General features: G+C 39.8%; 1 protein-coding gene across 3 annotated transcripts in view; it reads right to left on the bottom strand.

Annotated features, from left to right (window-relative positions):
• Positions 1-21,505, bottom strand: part of LOC119730480 (glutamate receptor ionotropic, kainate 1-like) — an 83,224-nt gene that overhangs the window by 46,926 nt on the left and 14,793 nt on the right. For 2 of the 3 annotated variants that reach the window (XM_038203414.1, XM_038203415.1), the window contains one exon: positions 10,929-11,342. In XM_038203414.1, the coding sequence (XP_038059342.1) occupies positions 10,929-11,040 (112 nt within the window). In that variant the 5' untranslated portion in view covers positions 11,041-11,342. Of the gene's footprint in view, positions 1-10,928; positions 11,471-21,505 lie in introns of those variants that run through there. The other variant, XM_038203416.1, reaches the window with a different exon arrangement.

Below are 21,505 nucleotides of genomic sequence, written 5' to 3'. Positions count from 1 at the left end.
GGGCCGCTGGGAGTTGGTGACACTCATTTGCAAGGGACATTAGCTTGCTGCGCTGTTCGCATTGGGAATGAGAAGAGGATGAGACGTCTCTAATTCTAATTCCAATCAACTGCAGAAATGCAGTTGACTCATGATCATGCCAACGAGGCTTATCATGGTGGCAGTTTATCGACAATGATAATCATCTTTTTGTCTGTTGGTGACTTAGCATCACATGATTCTTAATATTCTCATGATTTCGCTCATTACATGCATTGCAACCTCTATACTAGGTTAACCTATTTCATGCGGGATATGATTAGAATTAGACTATAGAATTAGAATATAAGTTTAGAAAAACCCTTGTAGTTTATGATCTGTAACATTATATGAACAGTTTATTTTGGGTGTGAACATGAGGGGACAATCAAAATAATATAACAAATATTAATAGTGTATGACATGCGTAAAACGGTAGACATTGAAGCGGTTTAGCAAGGTAAGAAAAGTGTAATTAGATGAAAGTGAATGTTCACTTCTACAGCTTTGACACCAACAATGAGTGCTAATGTGAAATGTTCACTCAGACACTCTTTAAATGCTTCACACTTGTTAACTCATTTCCTACAAAAATTAATGCACAATTTATAAAAGATATGGATCTCTTCGTATACTGTCAGCTGATAGTATTAGGCATATGCTCCACCCCGGATAGTTGTTGCAAGTAGAAAAGCAACTCAAAACCCATTTGTTTCATAAACTATTGTTTGAGATTTTTGAATATTTAGGTGTAATTTTGTAGAAGTATTTCGTCACCGATAATAGTTCATCGTTAATTAAATTCAGCAGATTCCATACCGATTAAACTAGGTCTTGTTTTATCTTGTAGCAGACTGCTGCAATACGCCATTCCAAATAAGCTACTGATATGCACTTTAACTTCTAGCAGATTGGTTTTTCATTTGGTAAGCCATTCCATTGCAAAATCCCCAGTATTTATCGATGCAATTGACAGAAGTGGCATCCGATAGAGAAAACACTGCAGGCCTTCTGGCCACGAGTTCACTAACCACCACAATCACGCGGGCTATTATTATTTGTACTCGACTCCTGGTCTTGCGATAAACTGAGCGAGAATCGATACATCGATCGCAGCGGTGACACAACCTTTGGAACGACACCGTTAGATAGGATTGTCAACAACTGCCAAACGATTTTCCGTCTGGACGGTATTTAACCTTACAATTGCTATTAAAGCAAACTTTAGGGGGAGTCCGGTTAGCGCAGCGGTTCTTTCCTCGCCTTCCACCGCTGTGACCTGGGTTCGAATCCCGCCTAGGCCAATAAATGGATTGAGTTTTCAGTCCCTACCTGATTCTGTGGGTTTTTCCCCGAATATACTTCTGGGGTTTTCCTCCGACATCTAAACTGTAATTTCTTCAAATTGTCTTCTCTATACCGGGCCCCAATAGGAGACCAGTGGGTTCCACTGAATGGACTACCCAGTTCTTGGTTCTTTGCAATCAATTGAAGATATCTCATCGGCTGTAACATATGTTGATTGAGAGGTAGAACATTCTATAGTGAGAAAGTTCCGTGTATAAGGACCCAATTCAAATTTTAAATCAGTAAATATTTGGCCGGTATTTAACTCGATAGAATTGCTATTAACGCGAACGCGGGAAGAGTCAAGTACCACAAGCCTTTATCATCAACCATTTCAGTCCTGTTCCCTGTTTCTAATAAATAACGGTACTGAACGATATGGAAAAAAAATCAAGATGGCCGCAACATGATTAATGGACTATTCTTGGGCCTGTCCAGTCAATTCAATCAATCAATATCGCATCGATTGAAAAGTAGAAGTTATTTCCAATAAATCGGATTTAGAGGAAGGAGGTCCTAACGGAAGTCAGCCAGTGCCTTGTGAGGGCAAAGTGCATATTTCAAATCAGTCTAAATAAAATATTTTAAAGTTAAAACCACTTTAAGACTAATGCAATTTTGCAACTATTTTTTTTCTCTGTGCATTTACTTAAGTTTTTGCTATTTATGCTGCAAAATCTTACAATTCAACTAAATTTGGTAAATATACGGACATCTTCTCCATATTTTGGTCATAAACTCTAAGCCCGATCGGGTGTTCTTCAGGTACCCTGCTAAATGCAACAATATCCAACTCAACTCAAATGAGAAACATGCTAAATGCAACAATATCCGACACAACTCAAATGAGAACCCTGCTAAATGCAACACTATCCGACACAACTGAAATGAGAACCCTGCTAAATGCAACAAACTGCATCAGTGGATGTGTTGCATTGTGCAGTGAACCCAGTATACACCAGCAGTTACCCTGCTACATGCAACCAAATGCAACAGTGGATTATGTTGTATTGCATTGGCACTATGAGCAGTTACCCTGCTACATGCAACCAAATGCAACAGTGGATTCTGTTGTATTGCCTTGGCACTATAAGCAGTTACCCTGCAAAATGCAACAAGATGCAACAAGCACGGGGACTTGGGTTGCCTGCTAAATGCAGCAGTATACGCAACAACTTTGTACCTTTGTGGCTTTCTGTTGCATTTAGCAGAGAAAGGACTATAAAGACCTTACAGTTGCGAGACGACAAATATTACAAGAAATATTATAAGAAACATAATATTATACAAACTTTATGGTGCTCTCGCATTTGAAGATAACAAAGCGGAATAAGATATCCTGACTGGAATATTGAAAATAATCGAAAAAAAACCCACCTATATAAGTAAAGCAATTGTCCAGCTAGCGAAAGAAGTTGCTAGAAAAAATGTTGATAGTATCTCTTCTTGACGAAACCCGTCACGTTCAATTACGTATCCTACACCATTATAGACCGTTCACTCAATACGCTCCAGGATATGTTTCACAGCTAATAATGTTTCAAATGTCGTAAACCTTCCTTTTCCAAACATAGTAAACCTTTATGTTTAAAACCTTTCAAAAGATTACTCTTGGATTCCTGCGCTGTAGCCCGCACTTTACTTGCATCTATAGTCCTTTTTCCATTTCTGTTATATCCATAAATCTAGCTGGTTTCAACTGATTCGTAAATAACTCTTTGTCCGTTTCTCGAACAAATGTTTGCAATTGCGTTCAGTCATGGCACGGTTCCGGTCGATCCGTTTCCAAATACGTTTATTTGTGGACACAAAGAACTACCAGTTTTGTAACAGGTTAACATGTGTCCCACTTTCTCCAATACACGCTATCACACAAATTGTGTCAACAGTGTAAATGTACCAGACCTTCCGAAATGTATACTTTCATTCTGAACGAGAATACCTTCGCGTTTTATTATAAACATTATATGCAGATGAAACTACTTACTTCTTTACTAATTAACTAAATACTTGTTACTTTTTAACGAAAAACAAGTGTGAAGTTAACGATATGGAAGGTAATAACAAATTATTTTGTGTTGTCTGAAGGAGCAGATTTGAGTTGAGAAAAATGCAAATATCCAGCTGGATTCTTCCGTTACCATTTCCTTTGTAAGAACAAATTGTCGAGGTCACTCACGACTTTTTAATTGCGTTTTGTTTAAGTTCTGGATACAAAAGCCTACCTGTTTTCAGACAAGAGTTCACTTAACGTCCCACTTTTACAACGAGTTTTACAAAGACCCTCTTCAATGCATATCATCAACAAATTCTACGGTAAACAGGTTTTTTGTTAACAGTTTTAAGTGTAGCGGAAGTTTCAGATTGGTTTACGCGGCAAAGAACACCAGCGGCGTAGCTTAAGGGTTGGGGGGGGGGGGGGGAGGGGGCGTGGGGGCGTGGGGGCGTGGGGACCGCACCCCCTCCCATAAAAAATCGTCGCCCCAAGCCAGCCTCCCTGGAAATGTATCAGTCCTATAAGTGACTATGGTTAACGGGTTTAACAGAAATTGTGCGTCCCCACTGTAACATCCAGCTCCCACCCCCACTCCCCCAACTCCCCCGCTTTGGTGAGAACCCTGGCTATATGCCACTGAAGAACACGACATGTATCCGGATATTAAAAAAAAATACCACTTTTTTTGACTATGAATATTATGTACGTATGCAATTATGTGCAATTACGTTGCAATTATGTGTTATTGTTGTGACGAAAATTATAACCTGATCAACAGGTGTAGTAAGCCCACGTGATATGTTGATCTCATAAGGAGCAAATTGGTTAGGTTACTGCAAAAATACATGCTCTGAATTGAGCAGACTATACCTCCGAATCGCACCGTTGGGCCGACCACACAAATTGAAATGCATAAAGCGCATGAATCATAGACATCAACGAGCCTATACATTTTTAACACATTGTATAATACGGAGCATCGTGATGTAGTATTGTCCTAACTCGCTTCGACACGAGAATATCGCGAATGCTGCGGCTGCCCAAGCCTTAACCCGATTGTGTCATATCTCATAAACCTACTTTTTTATTCTGAGGCAACTGGTTGGTATCGTCCGACAGTGTAAACCGCATCTGGGGCGACACATGTATATGTAGGCCTACGTTGCTATCAACGTTTTATACGGAGACTTGATTTCATTTAGTTTCCGGATCATGTTGCGTTATGTCGGGTTGACTTGTTGCCGCGTGGAGTTCGTAGTTCATATACCAAATATTAAATCTATATAATTAAAACCAGACCTGGAATTTGAAGGAAAGAGAAGCAACATCGAGGCCTTGTCCTGGACTTGGCGTCACATGATACCAACCAATTAATAAAAAAATATATATGGGAAGTATAGCCTCACGCTTCACAATATAATTCCTGCAAGATTGATGGAATTATCGCCCGGGACTGCAAGGAATTATCGCCCGACGAAGATGCCGCAAAATATGTTTATCTATCCACCAAACATCTCCGTACCATGTTTACCACTTGTACATTTTGAGCGCGCACGAATACAAAGTAGCGTCACTGCGCATGCTCACACCCAATCCTTTGAATGATGGGACAGCTTTTTTGGACAGAATGCCTGCATGCATAATATTTAACACATTCGGCAGACAGTGAAGGAATGTTAATTCTGGTATGTGCACTGGACACGCGGTCGTCGACCCACTGGAGAAACGTTTGAGTGGGATGATTTACGGGCTTTTGAGAAATCTAAAATATTTGCATGTTTACCCGTACAACAGTGCACATTACGATCATGAAATCTAACCAATAAATTTGGTTTTAATTAAGCCATTAAAAAGAATGTTTTACAAATTCGCATGAGATTCATGAAATAAAATGATTTTTTTTTTCTGAATGAAATATTGTGTGCAACTCACTACTCCTTCTAAATGTATGAAAACTATTTGACATCCCTTTTTGGTTAGTTGTATTGAAGAGTGCACATTTTGAAACAGTTAAAATGTTCATTCAACTTGAAAAGCACACGAGTGATTTGCATGATTCTTGTACTAAATAAAAGCTTATGAATTTAGCTTTCATATCCTAGATTTTGAAAGTGCTATATGCAGAACTTCACTTAAACAATACTTCAGACATTTGGGTTTCGTGTTTTGTTTTTTTAATCACACTGTTTATCTTGCTGAAGATGCATATTGAACCATGTTACAGAAAAGGTTGCGTACAACTGTTATTCACAGTAATTCTCCAGAGTAGGTGTACATTACACATGAATAATATTGGGCCATCGAGGTTAAATATTTAATGATACAATATTTAGCGAGATGAAATATTACAAGCAGGTTGCAATGGATTCTGCTTATGTCATGAACTAAAATGAAATAATTGTGAAAGGGTTTATTATTATAAACCCAAGCGGTTAATATCCGGGCCACGGATCAAACTGTATTATAATACGATATTCCACAAGGTCGAATATGATTAAACTATATGAACTTAGTTTATATAGAATAGTAAAGAATATAGCATGTCATAAAATAAAACAAAACGAATACAGGTTGTGTCAAAAAAGGAAAAAGACCTGGAGTAACGATTTTTTTCTTACAAAGCAATTAAATTTGACACACCAACGAAACATATGTTAAACGAGCATGTTCTTCCACTCATTTGAAAAAAAAAATAAAATAATTACGGAAATTGATCCAAGCTATGAGAAGCTACGCATATTTTACTAAAATAATTCATTTTTACAGCTGTCAATGGAATACCATTTAAAGGTATTGTGGGTAGTGAGAACCGGGGATTCAGATACAAAGGAGAATTTTATAATTGTTGTTACGAGTGAAACATTAATTTTTACTGCCAGATTTTGTGTTTTGAATATAAGGATTTTTTCTCTGAAATAATGATTGTGATTTTTGCCTGTTTTGCTATGCAACTTTTCTTGTTCATTCATGAAGCCCTTGTTTTATTGTATTCATACGGTAAATGGTCGTTGGGGACGGCTGAATTTTGTGATGTTGGTGTTAAAATAGACATAACTTGACTACATAGTACGCAAATTACGTGACATATTCACACTTACTTAGTCAATGATATATACTTGATCCCTATGTTATTTTTGGTTAAATGGAGCGAGAGACTTATTTTTTTAAAATATGATTTCTAATCAGGTCACTTAATTTTTGACTCACCCTGTATTCTGAAATTGATTGTAATTTGATGAGTTCAGAATTGTTACTTGAACTATACGTCGCTGACCGTATACGTCGCTGACCGTATATCCTCGGTGCAATGAATGAATTATTCAACACCACGTACTGCCCAGGCTGCTAGGCTCGACGGACACGTCATGAGCCGAATAGTACGTGTTGGAAACATGTTATTCTGCCTTGAATTAATTGCAGAGGAGATCGCTTCATTAAAACTTGATCACGGTGAAGGTGAAGTTCGCAGTGTAAGCTAGTGTAATGCATAGGCAGAATAGTAGACATTTGGAACATCTTAATCTTCTATGAATTATAGAGGGATTGCTTAATTACAGCGTATTCGATGTTTTGACACAGTTGAAGTTCGCAGTATGTTATAGTCAAAAGCAGGTGCGCAGTGTTGTAGCACACGTACTCGGTACTCGTGCTCGAGTACTACTCGTGTACTTTTTTTAAATTTTTTTTTTTAGAGTACTCGTACTCGTACTCGCATGTCAAAGTACTCGTACTTGAATGACGGTACTTGTACTTGGGCAGCAAAGTACTCGTACTTGATATGTCAAAATTGTACTCGATCATCAAAGTACTCGTACTCGAATAGCAGTACTCGGGGAAAAAATGGAATAGTTTGACTTATCGCGGCCATATTTTATCGAAACTTTCAGTTTGAAATGGTTGATTGGCTTGCGGATCGGAGAAATCGAAGTTTCCTGATTTTTCTCTGTGCACGTCCAGACAAACATATTAATCAACTAGCCGTGAGTGGGTCTGTATATCGGTCTGACTGGGCCTGGGCCAATTACACACAATGAACCATTTGCCGTATGGCCGTATTCGGGAAAAGAAGTATACTCGTACTCGGAAGTACAAGTACTCGTACATGGAAATAAAAGTACTCGTATGTACTTTTACTCGTACTTGGAAGTACAAGAACTCGTACTCGGAGACCGGTTTTTGTACTCAGAAGTGCAAGTACTCGTACTCGTACTCGGAAGTATACTCGTACTCGGAGACCAGTTCTTGTACTCGGAAGTACAAGTACTCGTACTCGTACTCGGTAACCTAAGTACTCGGCAGTACTCGGTACTCGTAAAACAAATACTCGACTACAACACTGAGGTGCGCAGTGTAAGTAAGTATAAGTGCAAACGTTAATCTGCCATGAAATGGAGAGGGACTACCTCATCATGCTTTGCTTGATAGATGCAAGTGAAGGTTATGGTATAGTTATAATATACACCAGTTACTATTCTATGGTGATATAGTCGGTAGGTTATAATTTGGCTAGATAATAATGCCGCACTAATCGTCTAGATGTGTGACCAACTCCAGCATTAGCAAGCAACGAGACGCGTTAAATGTCTACTGTAAAGGTCGATAATGGAAAATATATGCACATACGTCCTAGACACGCCGACGCAGTTTTATTTTTGTATTAATATTGTACCCGCACAGTCCACTGTCCTGTAATTGAACAAAACATACTATGTAAAAAATTCAGCAAGTGTTGTTTTACGATCCCACGTTAGACGTATGTAGGCAACTTCGGTACTCAATATGCATGAGCATGTGAACAAAAATATTGTGACTAGTACATGAACTCAGTATATAAATGTACGCAGGTGTATGGAGCAATCGTAACTAATTCAGCAAATTGTTTTCATGAATTGAAAATCGAGTGAAATAAAGTGCGCTCCTAAAGTCGAAACAAACATACAGCATGCAAAACTTGCTGTAGTCCATGGTGTTCACTATAATAACTTTGCTGTTTATATAACGGTGGTAACAAGTTTTAATTTGCATGCATAATAATAATCATAATAATATAATAATAATAATAAATATTACCCTGGATTGGACATTTGGGAGACATCCCCATAGACTTGTGCACAACATTTTCCAAACTTAAATGAGCCCTAACCCAATATTCCCTTGTCCTTTTCCCACGAATTTCGGTATATTTACTAATTAGACCACGAGCAACAAATATAACCTAACGACAATAAAATTGTGCCTCTAAAGGGGGGCTGTGACATAAGGGAGACATGCAAATGTCTCCCTGATTACCGATATCTCCCATCGTGCGAAGAAATTACGATATCGTGGCTCCTTAATGGTACCATTACACATTTAATAGCAAAGTTTTAAAGTTCTATTTCATATAGATCACAGCGCTGTGACAAGCATCAAACCTCATCAGACAGAACATTCCAGAAAAAGGATGTTCTAACATCAATGATCACGAATACTACAAAAAATGAAAAAAAGTGTTTCTTTAAGCCCTTCCCAAATGATTGAATGGTGTCTAACAGTTTGTTTTGAGATGGCAATATTGTTTATCCCCGGCGTGAAAACTTGGAACGAAACTACGAAGCAACAAAGAAATGTTTTCAGAGTTTAAGGATATTAAGTTCTTTTACTGTCCTTAAAGTGACAGTAGTTTGGTCTGCGCTTTCTATTAAAAAGAAAAAGAAAAAAAGTCAGGACTACCGCGCAACATTGTGAATTGATCCCCTCTCATCCGATTTGGTCGGCCGTAGGTATTAAAACCGTTTAAGTGCTATTTAGGTTGGGTCCCTTGATTCCCCGAAAGTAAATACTCTAATCCTCCCTACAAAAGACCTGTCCGTGCCGGGTACGATGCCAAAAGCCGTTGCGGATCGATACTGTTTTGTTCAGATGCATGTGAATTTATACAAGGAGAACTGGGCTGCCAAATATCTAGGATGCCAGATCCATACTAGCGGGGTAATACTCAATTTAAAAATCTTCTGTCCGATTTGATTGGATACGAGTCATTCTGCATCCTATCGAACCGTGATTCTTATGTCACTGTAGATTTGCCTACTTGCTAGGCTGAGTACATGTATACTTTTTGAAAAGTGCATTCATCTTTGATATGCTAAAGTATCACTCTTTCGATTGACAGATGTGACGACCCCATTACAAAATCAATATTTCTGTCTTGTAGTTAGAATCGACAAAGGGATCTATATGGACAGGACAATCGACTGTGAATTTACCTCCGAATGAGGTTAGAATTTGTTGATACAATCGTCACGCACAGGTGTAGACAAATTAAAGTGGACATACTTGAGTTTCTTCGAAACAACTTTAAACCGTCGACGATGACACTACATATCTCTTCGAATATCTTTACATATCTCTTCTGAGACTAAGGCCTGTCTAGAGAGCTGCACTGTTTGTCATGTCCATAATATCATTAATTTATTGAACATTTCTTGAGCAAACGTATTGTCAAACTGAGGAGCCCGGCCCACAGAGAGCTGGATAGCTCAGTTGGTATAGGACACCGTTGGGGTTTTTCGGAAGTCGCATATATCGGGCAGCAGAGGAGGTCGCATATAGTCGCATATTTACTGTGACCATACAGTCAATTACTTCCTTCAATTTCATGTTTACAATAGTTGCTTCCGGAGTCCTATATTGGAACAGTGCTGACATGACACGTCAACGAACTTCTGTGTTGCTATGTGTGTTTTAGCATAATGGAGTTTCTAATTGGTCATAACTTTTCCCGCCATGAATATTTAAAAAAAAAATGAATCATTTACATCTTGTGTTAAGTACAAAAACAAAATCTTCATCATTCCTGTGATACGGACGCTAACGCGATCAGTCGTATGTAGTAATGACATCACAGACGCCATGCGTGATATACGACTTGGCACCCAGTTTACTGACATCGAAACAGATGTGACCACATCCGGGCCTTTTGAACAGCGACAAATCATTCCAATGTAATATCAGTAAGGGTCTTGTCATTCTGTATACATGTGTCATTTCATAAATGCAGGATCCAAAAGTGTAACATTTTGTTTTGTCCCTGTTACACCTGACCTGTGTAATTTGCCATTCTTGAATTACAAAATATTATACATGTCAGATGTAGCAGGGACACTGAAAATTGGATCCCAAATGTATGGAAAGACCAACATGTACATGGATGCCCATGAAACTGTCTTAAATTTGACATGGCAAAGCACACAATCAGACAAGGCTAGTAAAACTGTTGCCAGAGCGTAAGCAATTATATTCAACTGATTCAGAATGCCTGTTCATTTGAAGTATTTCCATGGTATACACAATGAGCTGAATTTAGCTCAATCACTGAGTGTAATGGGGTACTCCTATACGATTGCACTGCCCGGCTCACAAATGACAGTCAATTGGTCAGTAAGCCAGCCAGTGAGTCAGTCAATCAGGTTAAAAGAGGCCAACAGTCTGGCCCTTTTAGGACCAGCAAAAGTATCCCGTCCAGCATTCGGAGCTAGTTATCAAAACAGAACAAGAGAGAGAACAAGAACAAGAAAATATAACTTACCGATACGAACTTCGTCTGGTTGTCTTTCTTCGGCAGTTTGGACGGTGAATATTAGAAACAGCACGGTAACAGCTCCTACCACTACGTTCCTCTTCATACTAATTCTTTCCATTTTTGGGGTGTCACTGTTAACAGCTTCTTAACAAAGTCGGGCAACCGCAGTTGAAGACTAATCCTCTCAAAGGGGCACACTTTTCTGATCTTCACGTCAGCGCAGACGGCAGCGGGTATAGATCCACAGTCGAGTAAAATTGATTCCAGTTTCTGGTGCGTCTGGTGGTAGAAACAACCAACACAACACTGACGTTTCTTTCTTGACTAATTCCCAGAGTTTGCCCAGTTGTCAAGGCTACTTCCCAGCGCAAGGCCGTTCGTTGAATCAGATCAGCTCTGAATTAAATCCCCCCTAGAAACCTATTCAAAAGAGAGAAATAACAAATTGTATTTTCCACTGGAATTGTATTTACACATAACCAATTGTACAGATGCGCTCCGCTGGCCACGACGGTTTCGCACGTAATGACAGCATCGCTCGAACAACGGAACAACTGTCCCGTTGCCTTTTTTTTCCACGCATGGCAGGCGTATACGGGGACCCGCGCTGACGTCACGGTCACGTGACTTCACAGGCACGCAGTGATAAAAAAAATCGTCAGACCGTTTAGAGATAAAGAAGCAGAGGATGTATATACACAAGCTGTATGAGGCAACCAAAACTGCAGGGTGAAATAACAGAAAGGGCCTGGGATTATTTTTGTAATGGCGTATATCTATCATCTGCGTTCACTCAATAGTTATCTGTTCTGGTGTCGGTTAAAAAGTGCACATAGCGCAGCTATGAAGGCTGTGCTTTCCGCTTTAAATGGGGGTAGAAGTGAGGCTGAATTATCGGGGGATAATGGCACTTTTAACGGCAAGCCTTCTGAAGTTGGGTGTGGAAGAGACAAGAGCCTAATACATTCAAGAGATACGGAGGGAATTGTTGATAGCAAAAATGGTTATTGACATAATATCTATAGTTTTTTTGAATAGGAGTGAAGGCATCATAGTAAATCACAGCTTCTGTATATGCACACGTGTACTGAGAAAACAAAATGGTCCACACAGAACTCTTTCAAACATATACTCAAGAGATTCCGATGTTGTAAAAAATATGGCCAATTTAAACCGCCCTCTCTCGACACCAATTAATTTATTTTATCAATACACAATACTGGTCCTGTAAAATGATCTTCAGAACATCTGAAGGTGTAGGCCTACTATATTTTGTCAAGTGAGATTTAAATCATGTGATTATCAGGTAAAATCTGAATTTAAAATCCTGTTTTAAAACACTTATGGTAGTTCTTAAAAAAAAAAAATGGGGGGGGTTGACTCGGACAGTTGTTTTGTTATCTGCATAATTTGACGTTCTCTGAGAAAATTTGGTTTTTGCCCTACAAATACAGAAACATCATGGGGATGACTCAGAGAGAGTGTTGTAACATGGACACTGATTACTGTATCATTACGTCTGAATAATGCAAGAAGTACACGAGCATGCGGGTAGCTTCTAAGGCAGAGACAATGTCCGGGGCAGGCGCGAGAATGATAGTATTACGACCCGAGAGACTCGCCGTGTGAGCCGGGCAGCGCCTCGCCGACGACCCGGGGCCGTGATTGTAGGTCAGGCTATATCCCTTCTAACACATCCGGCTGTAGACCTTATTCGTAGCAGCCATCTTAGATGGCAATGTGTTCTTCCTGGGTATGCACGACTGAACCTTTTGCGCACTCGCTGTTGCTGATTTACAAAAACAATGGATGTCCTCTAAGATGGCCGTTACGCATGTGGTCAATAACCGTGGAACTCCATGCTAAATGAAACACCTTCAACTCATCTCCATTATAATCAAGCATCATTTAGATTGAAAGTGGAATGTCAAGGCTGTTTATCTGATGCGGGTCTTTATTAAGCGTGTAGGCCTACATTTGTGTCGACAACTGGGAAGGACGAAGATGGATACATTTTCAAACTCCTCATACTTTACGATCATTCCCGTTCACCAAGAAGCAGAGCAAAGATGGTCCGGAGTGCACAACGTTCTGTTCAATTGATTCGGAATAATTCATGCAACTAGACTACACCTGCGCCAACTGTAGCCCTTTCAATGGCGTTATGGGGTAATCCTATACGATAGCACTGCCCGGCTCAAAAGTGACTGGCGGTGAGTCAGTGGGATAGGTACAAAGAGGACATTACAGGGTGAGTAAAAAAAAAAACCAAATGGAAGGACCCATTTTTTTTTAATGAAGCTATGCATGTAGCACTTTCAAAATCTAGGATATGAAAGCTCAATTCATAAAAAAACTGATTATCATTATTACTGAATTGTTGCTAGAACATTGCCCCCAAAAAAGGACTAATATTAAAAATGAGTTGTAACTTCAGATTCGATCAAATGACATGACATTCGAGTCTCATACAAAGAAAGTAACCTATGGAAACACAAAACAACTTTCGTAAATAATGAACCTGTTCGTCATCACTTTTAAAAATAGACCTAGACGTGTATGATGGACGACATTGACATTTGCGAAGTAGCGAGAAGGTGCAAACGCAACGCGACATCTGAGTTGATTTATTTCTTCTTCATTTTCTGGAGAATGTTCGGGTCTAATCAAAACCCGACTGGACTCTCAGTCGACAAGACATGCTATTCAGTGATGTAGTCTCGCGCCAAGACTGGAGTTTCATTTTATAACCCTGACACAGCCGATCTGTGGCAAGCGAGCTCGCTATCAACATGAGATGAATCCAAGCCAGACTTGGCAATATTGGCAGCGCTACCCAGGAAATCACCCGAGCATACCTCACGCGCGCTGTATTCAAGCTAACGCATGCACGTGAGGTGTGCTCCGAATTTTCTGGATAGCGCTGCCAATATTGCCGAGACTGGATTGATCCATCTTGTTGATAGAAACCTCCACCACCGCGGCAACTTAACCGTGCTTGTCGCGGGACTGGCAGCAAATTAGGGGATACAAATAAAGCCTTGCTCCAAGACTAACTGAAACATTAATCGTCAGATCTGAAACTGTTGAAATTTTGCTTTGGAGAGCCAGGAAACATTTCCAATGATCAAACCCAACCTGGCTTTCCCACTGGGGAGTCCGGTTGGCGTAGCGGTTCTTTCCTCGCCTTCCGCCGCTGTGACACGGGTTCGATTCCCACCTGTGCCAATATGTGAATGGGGTTTTCAGTCCCTGCCTGATTCCGTGGGTTTTCCACAGAATATTCCTCTGGGGTTTTCCTCCCACATCTTAAACTGTAACTTCTTCACATTGTCTTCTCTTTACTGCATGGGCCCCATGGGAGACCAGTGGATTCCATTGAAATGGCCCAGTCAAAATAAGAATAAAAAAATGTCAGCCAGCAAGAGATGCAAGGATGCTAATTTTCAAATAAAAAACTATTGCATAATTACAATTTCCACTTAGAGAAAAAAAAGACAGTATCTCCATTAATTGTGGGTATTTCCATCCGTATCACAGTGCATCTAGCATCTGCAAGTAAATTTTCTAAATAAAATATTTATTTAACAATATTAATTGACACCCAATTTGGATTGAGATTCTTTAGCAGAAGAAATGGTCCGACCTAGAAAGCCTATTTGATTATAAAAGCCATACGGCCATCATGCAACCTCGCTCAATTAGACATCTATAATCGGATCGAATCAACTGGGGAAAAATCTACCAGAGTTGTTTTAAGTATTCCCGTTTTCTGGGAACGGACCATCATCTCTGCGTAATATATATTACGTATCAGCAACTGCAGCTCGAGTGTTTTTAATTTTCTGAAGAGCAAGGGCGACCCCTCTCGCTTGATTGGTTCGCTAAACAAATCTATAAACAATGGCCAGGGATGGCTAGAGAGGCGAGGGTTGTTTTAATAAGGCCTAACCGAATGATAATCCGTATGAATCATTATACAGATTGAATATAGATAGAGTGGGAAATGAGTTCGCGTGTTTGGAGGCTGTTTGAAACACGTCAAAGACACAAGAAAAGTACAAGTATTTCAGGGGCGGATGTAGCTTTAAGGAAACGCATGGAGACGGGTGGGTGGGGTGGGGTGGGGTGGGGGGGGGATATTTGAGTGCCCCTGCTATAGGGGGTCCAGGGCATGCCCCCTCCTCCATTCTATGGCAATTAAAAAAACAATTTAGGAACTTTGAGTAACTTCACCCATTTCCAAACATCTGGGTCCGATACAGATGCAAATCGATTCCGAGATGTTCATGTGTGTTCCAACAGTCATCTGGAGCAATGAGAATGTTGGTGAATCGGAGAAGTTTCAATTAACGTCCACGAAACGCGGACGGCAGCAAATTGCTCCGGAGGGCACTTGTCCGTTTCGAGGTTCGCATAAAAGGAGTGGATCCGAACGGCGCCCTGTACAAACCCTTGAAATGTCCAATTTCGAGAGCCAAACACACATTTGCTCGAATCTGCTCATCAAGCCTCGCAAATTACTGAAAGTCAAATACGGTCCAACTCTGCTGGTTGGATGGAAGCGAGTGGAAATTGAAGAAGGGGAAAAAATCTGGGTGACATTAATGTCCATTTCCGGTGCGAGCGTGTTTCGAGGGTTCTCGGCTGCGACGCTAGACGGTTAGGCCTAATTGAAGACGAGGAGTTGCGGGATAGAACAGAAATGGTCGTGGAACTTGGTACTTCGAACCGGGAAAATGACTCTGAGTGAATTAATTTGTCGTAGGCGGTGTAATTACAGCCCCACTGCTTGCAATACAAAAAAGAACATGAACTGCTATTCAAGTAGTTAACAAATACGGTGACATTATCGACCTCTCGACACTAGTTGACTGCTGTGATGTGGGGCAGCACATACTTTTTTATTTTTACGTCCGTGGACGCAGACCACTCAAGGCAAAATGGATTACATTCACTGTGTGGACTTCCGAACAAAAGATGTCCACATAAACCAGGTATCAGCGACGTTGTGTGGACTTGCCCACGTCCACACAAGATTTTCCCCTCTCTGGAAAACAGGTTTAGAGGCATTTTGGGGTTAGGTTTATCCGTGGCAAAATGAGAAGAAACACTAAACGGAATCATAGAAAAAAAATGGGTTGAAAGAGTTTTCACAGTGTGAGTAAAATGATTTTTTTCCCCAGGTTTTTCTTAACTACACGAAAACAAAAGAATGTCCACACTATGTAACGTAAACATTTCCGTCATGAAGAGGAAAATAAATGCGGTTTTGAATTGAGATTGAAGTAATAACCTTTGATATCTGTGAGCCGTTCTGCTTGAAAGAAACCGTTATGTCTCTGTGTACTTACGTGAGGAGCGTCGAATACATCTGACGCGCTGCGCAGGCACTGCGCCTTTGTGACAAACAGCATTTGCATGAAGCAGTGTTATGACACATTGTTACACACGCCACAACAGTACATTCAATGAACTGGCATCGCTTTAATAACAACATGAATCACATTTGAAAACCATTCTCCATCCAGGTCTTTCAATTGTGCCTAATGAACCAAGCCGTGGCAATCACCTCGTGTTCCGGGGAAATCCTCTTCCCCGGACCGAGCCCCAGACGATCTCTCTCACGGGAGTCATGTTTAATTCCGACCCGCCAAGCCTCTTAGATTATATACGCTGCCGGCTCATTTCGGCTCTAATTGAGCGTCCACGGAGTGAAACCCCAGCTTTTATGCATGCAAGCCAATCTGCTATCGAGAAATTCCCGGACATTAAGTCCCGAATCGGTGAAATTGCAGTCTTGCGCTATTACCAGCCGTTCTTTTCTTATCAGGGTGGGTAAGATAATCACGTTGGAATAAGACAAAATAGAAGTCTTGTTAATTAGCGACAGGGGATATGCAAAATAACATTTACAAGGTAAAACGAGGCTTGACACAGAGTTTAATAGTCTGCAATCAGCCATAAAAATGTATACTGGCATCTCAATAATGATTATGTGGGGGAGAGACGCACGTACACATTAATCAGTGTACCGTGAAGGGTTAAACAACCCATGAAATTGTTCACTTTTCTTGTCGAAAACTCACTACCTCTCGAGTTGGTGTAAATTATCATGATTTAATTATAGATGTTACTGATGAATAAAGTTGTACATGTCTTTAATAAGCAATTTCACAAGCGTAATTGGATATTAGAGACATTCGGTGTGTGATGGAGAACATACGGCATGCGATATCGCTCAGCGAGTAACATTTTTATGCGTCAGCTTGGAATCTGTGCTAATAAACCATTAACAACATGGGACTAGATTCCTAGAGATTAAAAAATAGTAATGAAATCAGTTGTGTCCTGTCTGTCACTCGAGAAGATGATCACCATTTCGCTCCAGAAATTGACAGATGTGACTTTTCGCGGATCATCCTTGACTGATGACGAATCACAATGTACATATTGAAACTCCGGTCTTATTTTTTAACTGGTCGGTTTAATCGAAATTCCGTGCGCATATCTTCCGGCGCCTCGATACACCTGTGATGCGTTTTGATGTGTCATCGACGGAATGCCTCTCCCCGCCCACCGAAGATGTTTTTCTAATCTTGATGTATATGTCCTAGTTTTTCCTTCTTCTTAATACAAAACGGTAAAAGTGCGATAACCACCAAGACATGATAGAGTTCATTGAACTAAATTAATTAAATCCGAGTTTTAAGCGATATAACATTTCCGGATGAATTGTGAAATGGGACAGTCTTGATTGTCCAATCCCAAGATTCAGTACTAATTAATGTTTCTCGGGCAGTGTGATTTCATCGGTTTAGAACGGTCACTTGTCGAGTATGTTAAGGCAAATTTGACATATTAAAAACGACAACATCATTAAGTGGAATTTCCGGAATTGGGGGCTTATTGATGCTTATTGTGGTGGAGTGCTGTGGCCTCGTTGTTAAGGGTACTGGATTCGTGGTCCGCGGGTAAAGCTGCAGGTTATGGGCTCGAGTCCAGCCGGGGTCATGGTGCGTGTGCCCTTGAGCAAGGCACTTTGTCACTCATTGCTTTTCTCCACCCAGGAGTAAATGGGTACCTGTGAGGGCAGAGATGGTTATTGTGATTGAATTAGCCTCCTTGCGCCTAACAGGCAGCATCGAGCTGTATACTCCCCAGGGAGCTGAGATGGTATATGGAATGTTTAATTAGCCCAATGATTAGGGGTAATAATAATGTAAAGCGCTTTGATCTTAGTTAAAAGCGCTATATAAGAACCTGTTATTATTATTAATTATTATTATTTTTATTATTAAGAGAAGCCTTTTTGAAAGGCATTCAAAAAGCAATCATGGAATCAACGATACCATTTCAGACGCAATGGCATCAACTATTATTCATTTAAAAATAAAATCAAAACTTGGCTCTCTAATATTCATATCCCTGACATGCAAAATGTTGCACTTTATTTCTCATTATTTTGTAACAGCATGTACTACCCTACCCTGTAAAAACTTCGATTTCTTGCAAACGACGGTAATAAAAATGCAAAACATGGTGCAGGTCAGGTCCTTCAATATGCTTATTATGCATCCATACGTTGTTTTTGAAAGTGATTTGCATGTTTAGTAAAACTGCACTATTTGGGGGCAAAAGCTGTGTTGGATGTGGTAATTTACTTGTGTGTGTGGGGGGGGTGTGTGTGTGTTTGTTTGTTACATGTTAACTTCAGCAGCCGTCACATGTAATACATGGGTGATATGGGCAAGCTTGCTCATGTTTACGTTCGTTAAAATTTGATTACTTTAGATCCTCTCCAAGGGTGTCTAAATCAACCGAACCCTCAAAGTCCCCTCTTTTTCATAGCTTTTAAAAACTACATCGCAAATATCAATACGCATTTAAAGAGTGCATTTCAATAGCTTTTCAACACCGAAAAATCTTTCCAATTGGATAAGTGTTTATTAAGTTAAGGCCAATTAAATGCAAGTACAGCTTTTATTTTTTATCCACGGCAACTGATATTGAGACTGTCGCAATAAGAACATGGACCGGAACTTGCATTTGGTAAAAAAAAAGGCTACCAAGTAGAGGGCAGAGACAGAGCAGCACATTAAACAGCTAAGACGTTAACCAAACAATCCTTTTCAGGACTACCACTACTTCCAAAAGGATATGACCATTGTTGCAAAAAAAATTAAGTAAAATAAAAAAAGAACCAAATAAAGAAAGAAAGATTCAAACACTAAAGAAAGCAAAACTACCCTCACCCAAATCCATTAAATTCCTAACAAATGACAATTGAGACCGTGGACAGATTGAAAAATGGGCACTTATTTCGAATTTCTATGAGAAGGTTTTCGGATAGCATTTGCGTGCATTGGCTAACTGCGGTCTTAAACAGCTAGCTGCAGCCAGATGTATTTATACATAGGTCATGATAAATTACCCAGAATTCCACCCCCACTTCCTTCACAAGATTCTGTAAAGCTCACTCATCAGCCTGTCGCAGCGTCCTGTTTGCAGGGCGGGGTACCAGCGAATTCTATTGTTTGCCTCAAGTCGAGCATGCGCACATTGGTTTAAACATGACGTTAACATTAAAAAAAGAAACGAAAAAAAAAAAGTGTGTTTGCCGCCACCAACACGACCAAGAGTCTCAAGTGTCTCCCATTGCCTCTCAACACCTGGTTTATTGCGTGTATGGAGTATAAAAAGAGATGCAAGTTTTGTTTCTATCGAAACTGAATACATCACACCAAAGTGTGCGCTGAATGTATTCACGGACCGGGACAGCATTGCACGGGCGGGAAGAATATGTTTTCATCCATGCATAATTGGTACCATTCATCCGATCTGGCTGTATATGTTATGCAGATATATGGTATTGTTGTGGAGGTTTGTCATTAAAATTCGTTAATTGGCTAATTGTTACTGTGCTTACTAAACAAGATGAGTCATATAGTGGAATCAATTTCGTTGTTCGAAGTTTTGATCCACCCTTTCAAGGTAACGTCTAATTAAATTTACAAAGAATTATGTAAATTATATTACTGAGTAACACTACCTGTTAATTGACACGTTGTCATCTAAAGAATAGCATCCGCTAAAATAATGAAATATTTAGGTATAACGATTTCAATTCTAATAGTTAAAGGGGCATTACGGCCTTAAATCCCCGACTATAACATGTTTTGGATTGTTTATTTATACTTTTTTAAAGGTCTGGTTGAAAGGAAACAAACCTCATGTCTTACCGTTCTCGAGAAAAGACGATGAGAGCCGGTTATTTACATCGAACACGACGGCCAACATATTTTGTATTTCAAGCCGTTTCTATTCAATGTATCGTTCATGTTGTGCGTGTGATACATAATACACAAATTACCAATACACACACTAATGTTTTACTATACTCCCGAGGACAATGCTTTGTGTTTCCCTTTGTCCCTGTAATATAACTCTCTCTCATAGACTAAGCACACGAACCTATAGAACTTTATCATTGTGCAGCCATTTGACCTTTTCCCATTCAAATCTATGCAATCAAAGCGAGGCTGGCAGGACAAATAGTCTGATTCCTTTTTGCACACAAACATTATCATTCAGTACTGTTATTGGGTACAGGGGACATGACTGAAATGGTGGCAACATAATAAAGGTCTATTACAGAGAACCGTTTTGAACAAAAGACCCAACTCCCGAGGACAAAAAGGATTTGTTGTTCTCCCTTTTCTGTGTCTGTCCTCGGGGGTTATGTAAAACACGTACACAAAATATTGTTTCTTACACGTCCGCAGAATGCAACTCTTTATGTGTGACTGGACTCACAACTAGCATCAAAAGCTCGGTTTTCGGCCCCCAAAATGTTCTCGTATGGTTCTCGCAAGAATAACACAAAAACACCCGATATTTAAAGGACGGTTGTGTGGACGTTTCTACTTTTAAATGCTCTTTCCATTTAATTGAATATCATTTCGTTTAAACGCGTTTCGTAGCCGAATTGGGTGCATTCCAACCCGTAACATCCCTTTAATATCGAAAATATGTTCTCCAACTACAATACTGACATCTGTCAGTAAAAAAAATCATATATCTATGTGATTCTAGTTAATTACATCGTACTAAATTGCACGGTACGATTACTACAATGCTTTTTAAATTCTTTCGTCCACTAAATTATCTCGATAAAAAAAACATTGCAGTTATGAAACTCAAAGCTTCGAGCAACTATCAAAACAACTTTAAAGGCATCGGAAGTAAAGCAACACATAGTTTTTTTGTATATATATCTGAGTGTGGCTATCGGAGGAGGTTTGTGGATAATGTACGGGTGTTCTCTGTTAATGGACTGGCGTGGAGGAGAAAGATTACAAAACCCCGCGGCGTCCCTATCAAAACAAGATGTGAACGAAGGATCCTGCTTTAGCGCCCTTAAGACACTCGGAATTTGTATCTCAAGAATTCTGTTTTTATTCCGACTGCAGCTTTATCCCATTGCCATATTTCTGTTTTATTTTGCTGGAGAAGATTTAATAACGCAGTGGAAATTTTTAAGGAGATGTAAGGATTTAAGCATTGACATTTCGCTCTTAAGT

Source organism: Patiria miniata, unplaced genomic scaffold (assembly GCF_015706575.1).
Source record: "Patiria miniata isolate m_02_andy unplaced genomic scaffold, ASM1570657v1 HiC_scaffold_22, whole genome shotgun sequence".
In the NCBI taxonomy this organism is placed as follows: domain Eukaryota; kingdom Metazoa; phylum Echinodermata; class Asteroidea; order Valvatida; family Asterinidae; genus Patiria; species Patiria miniata.
This window is presented reverse-complemented; position numbering and strand designations above follow the sequence as displayed.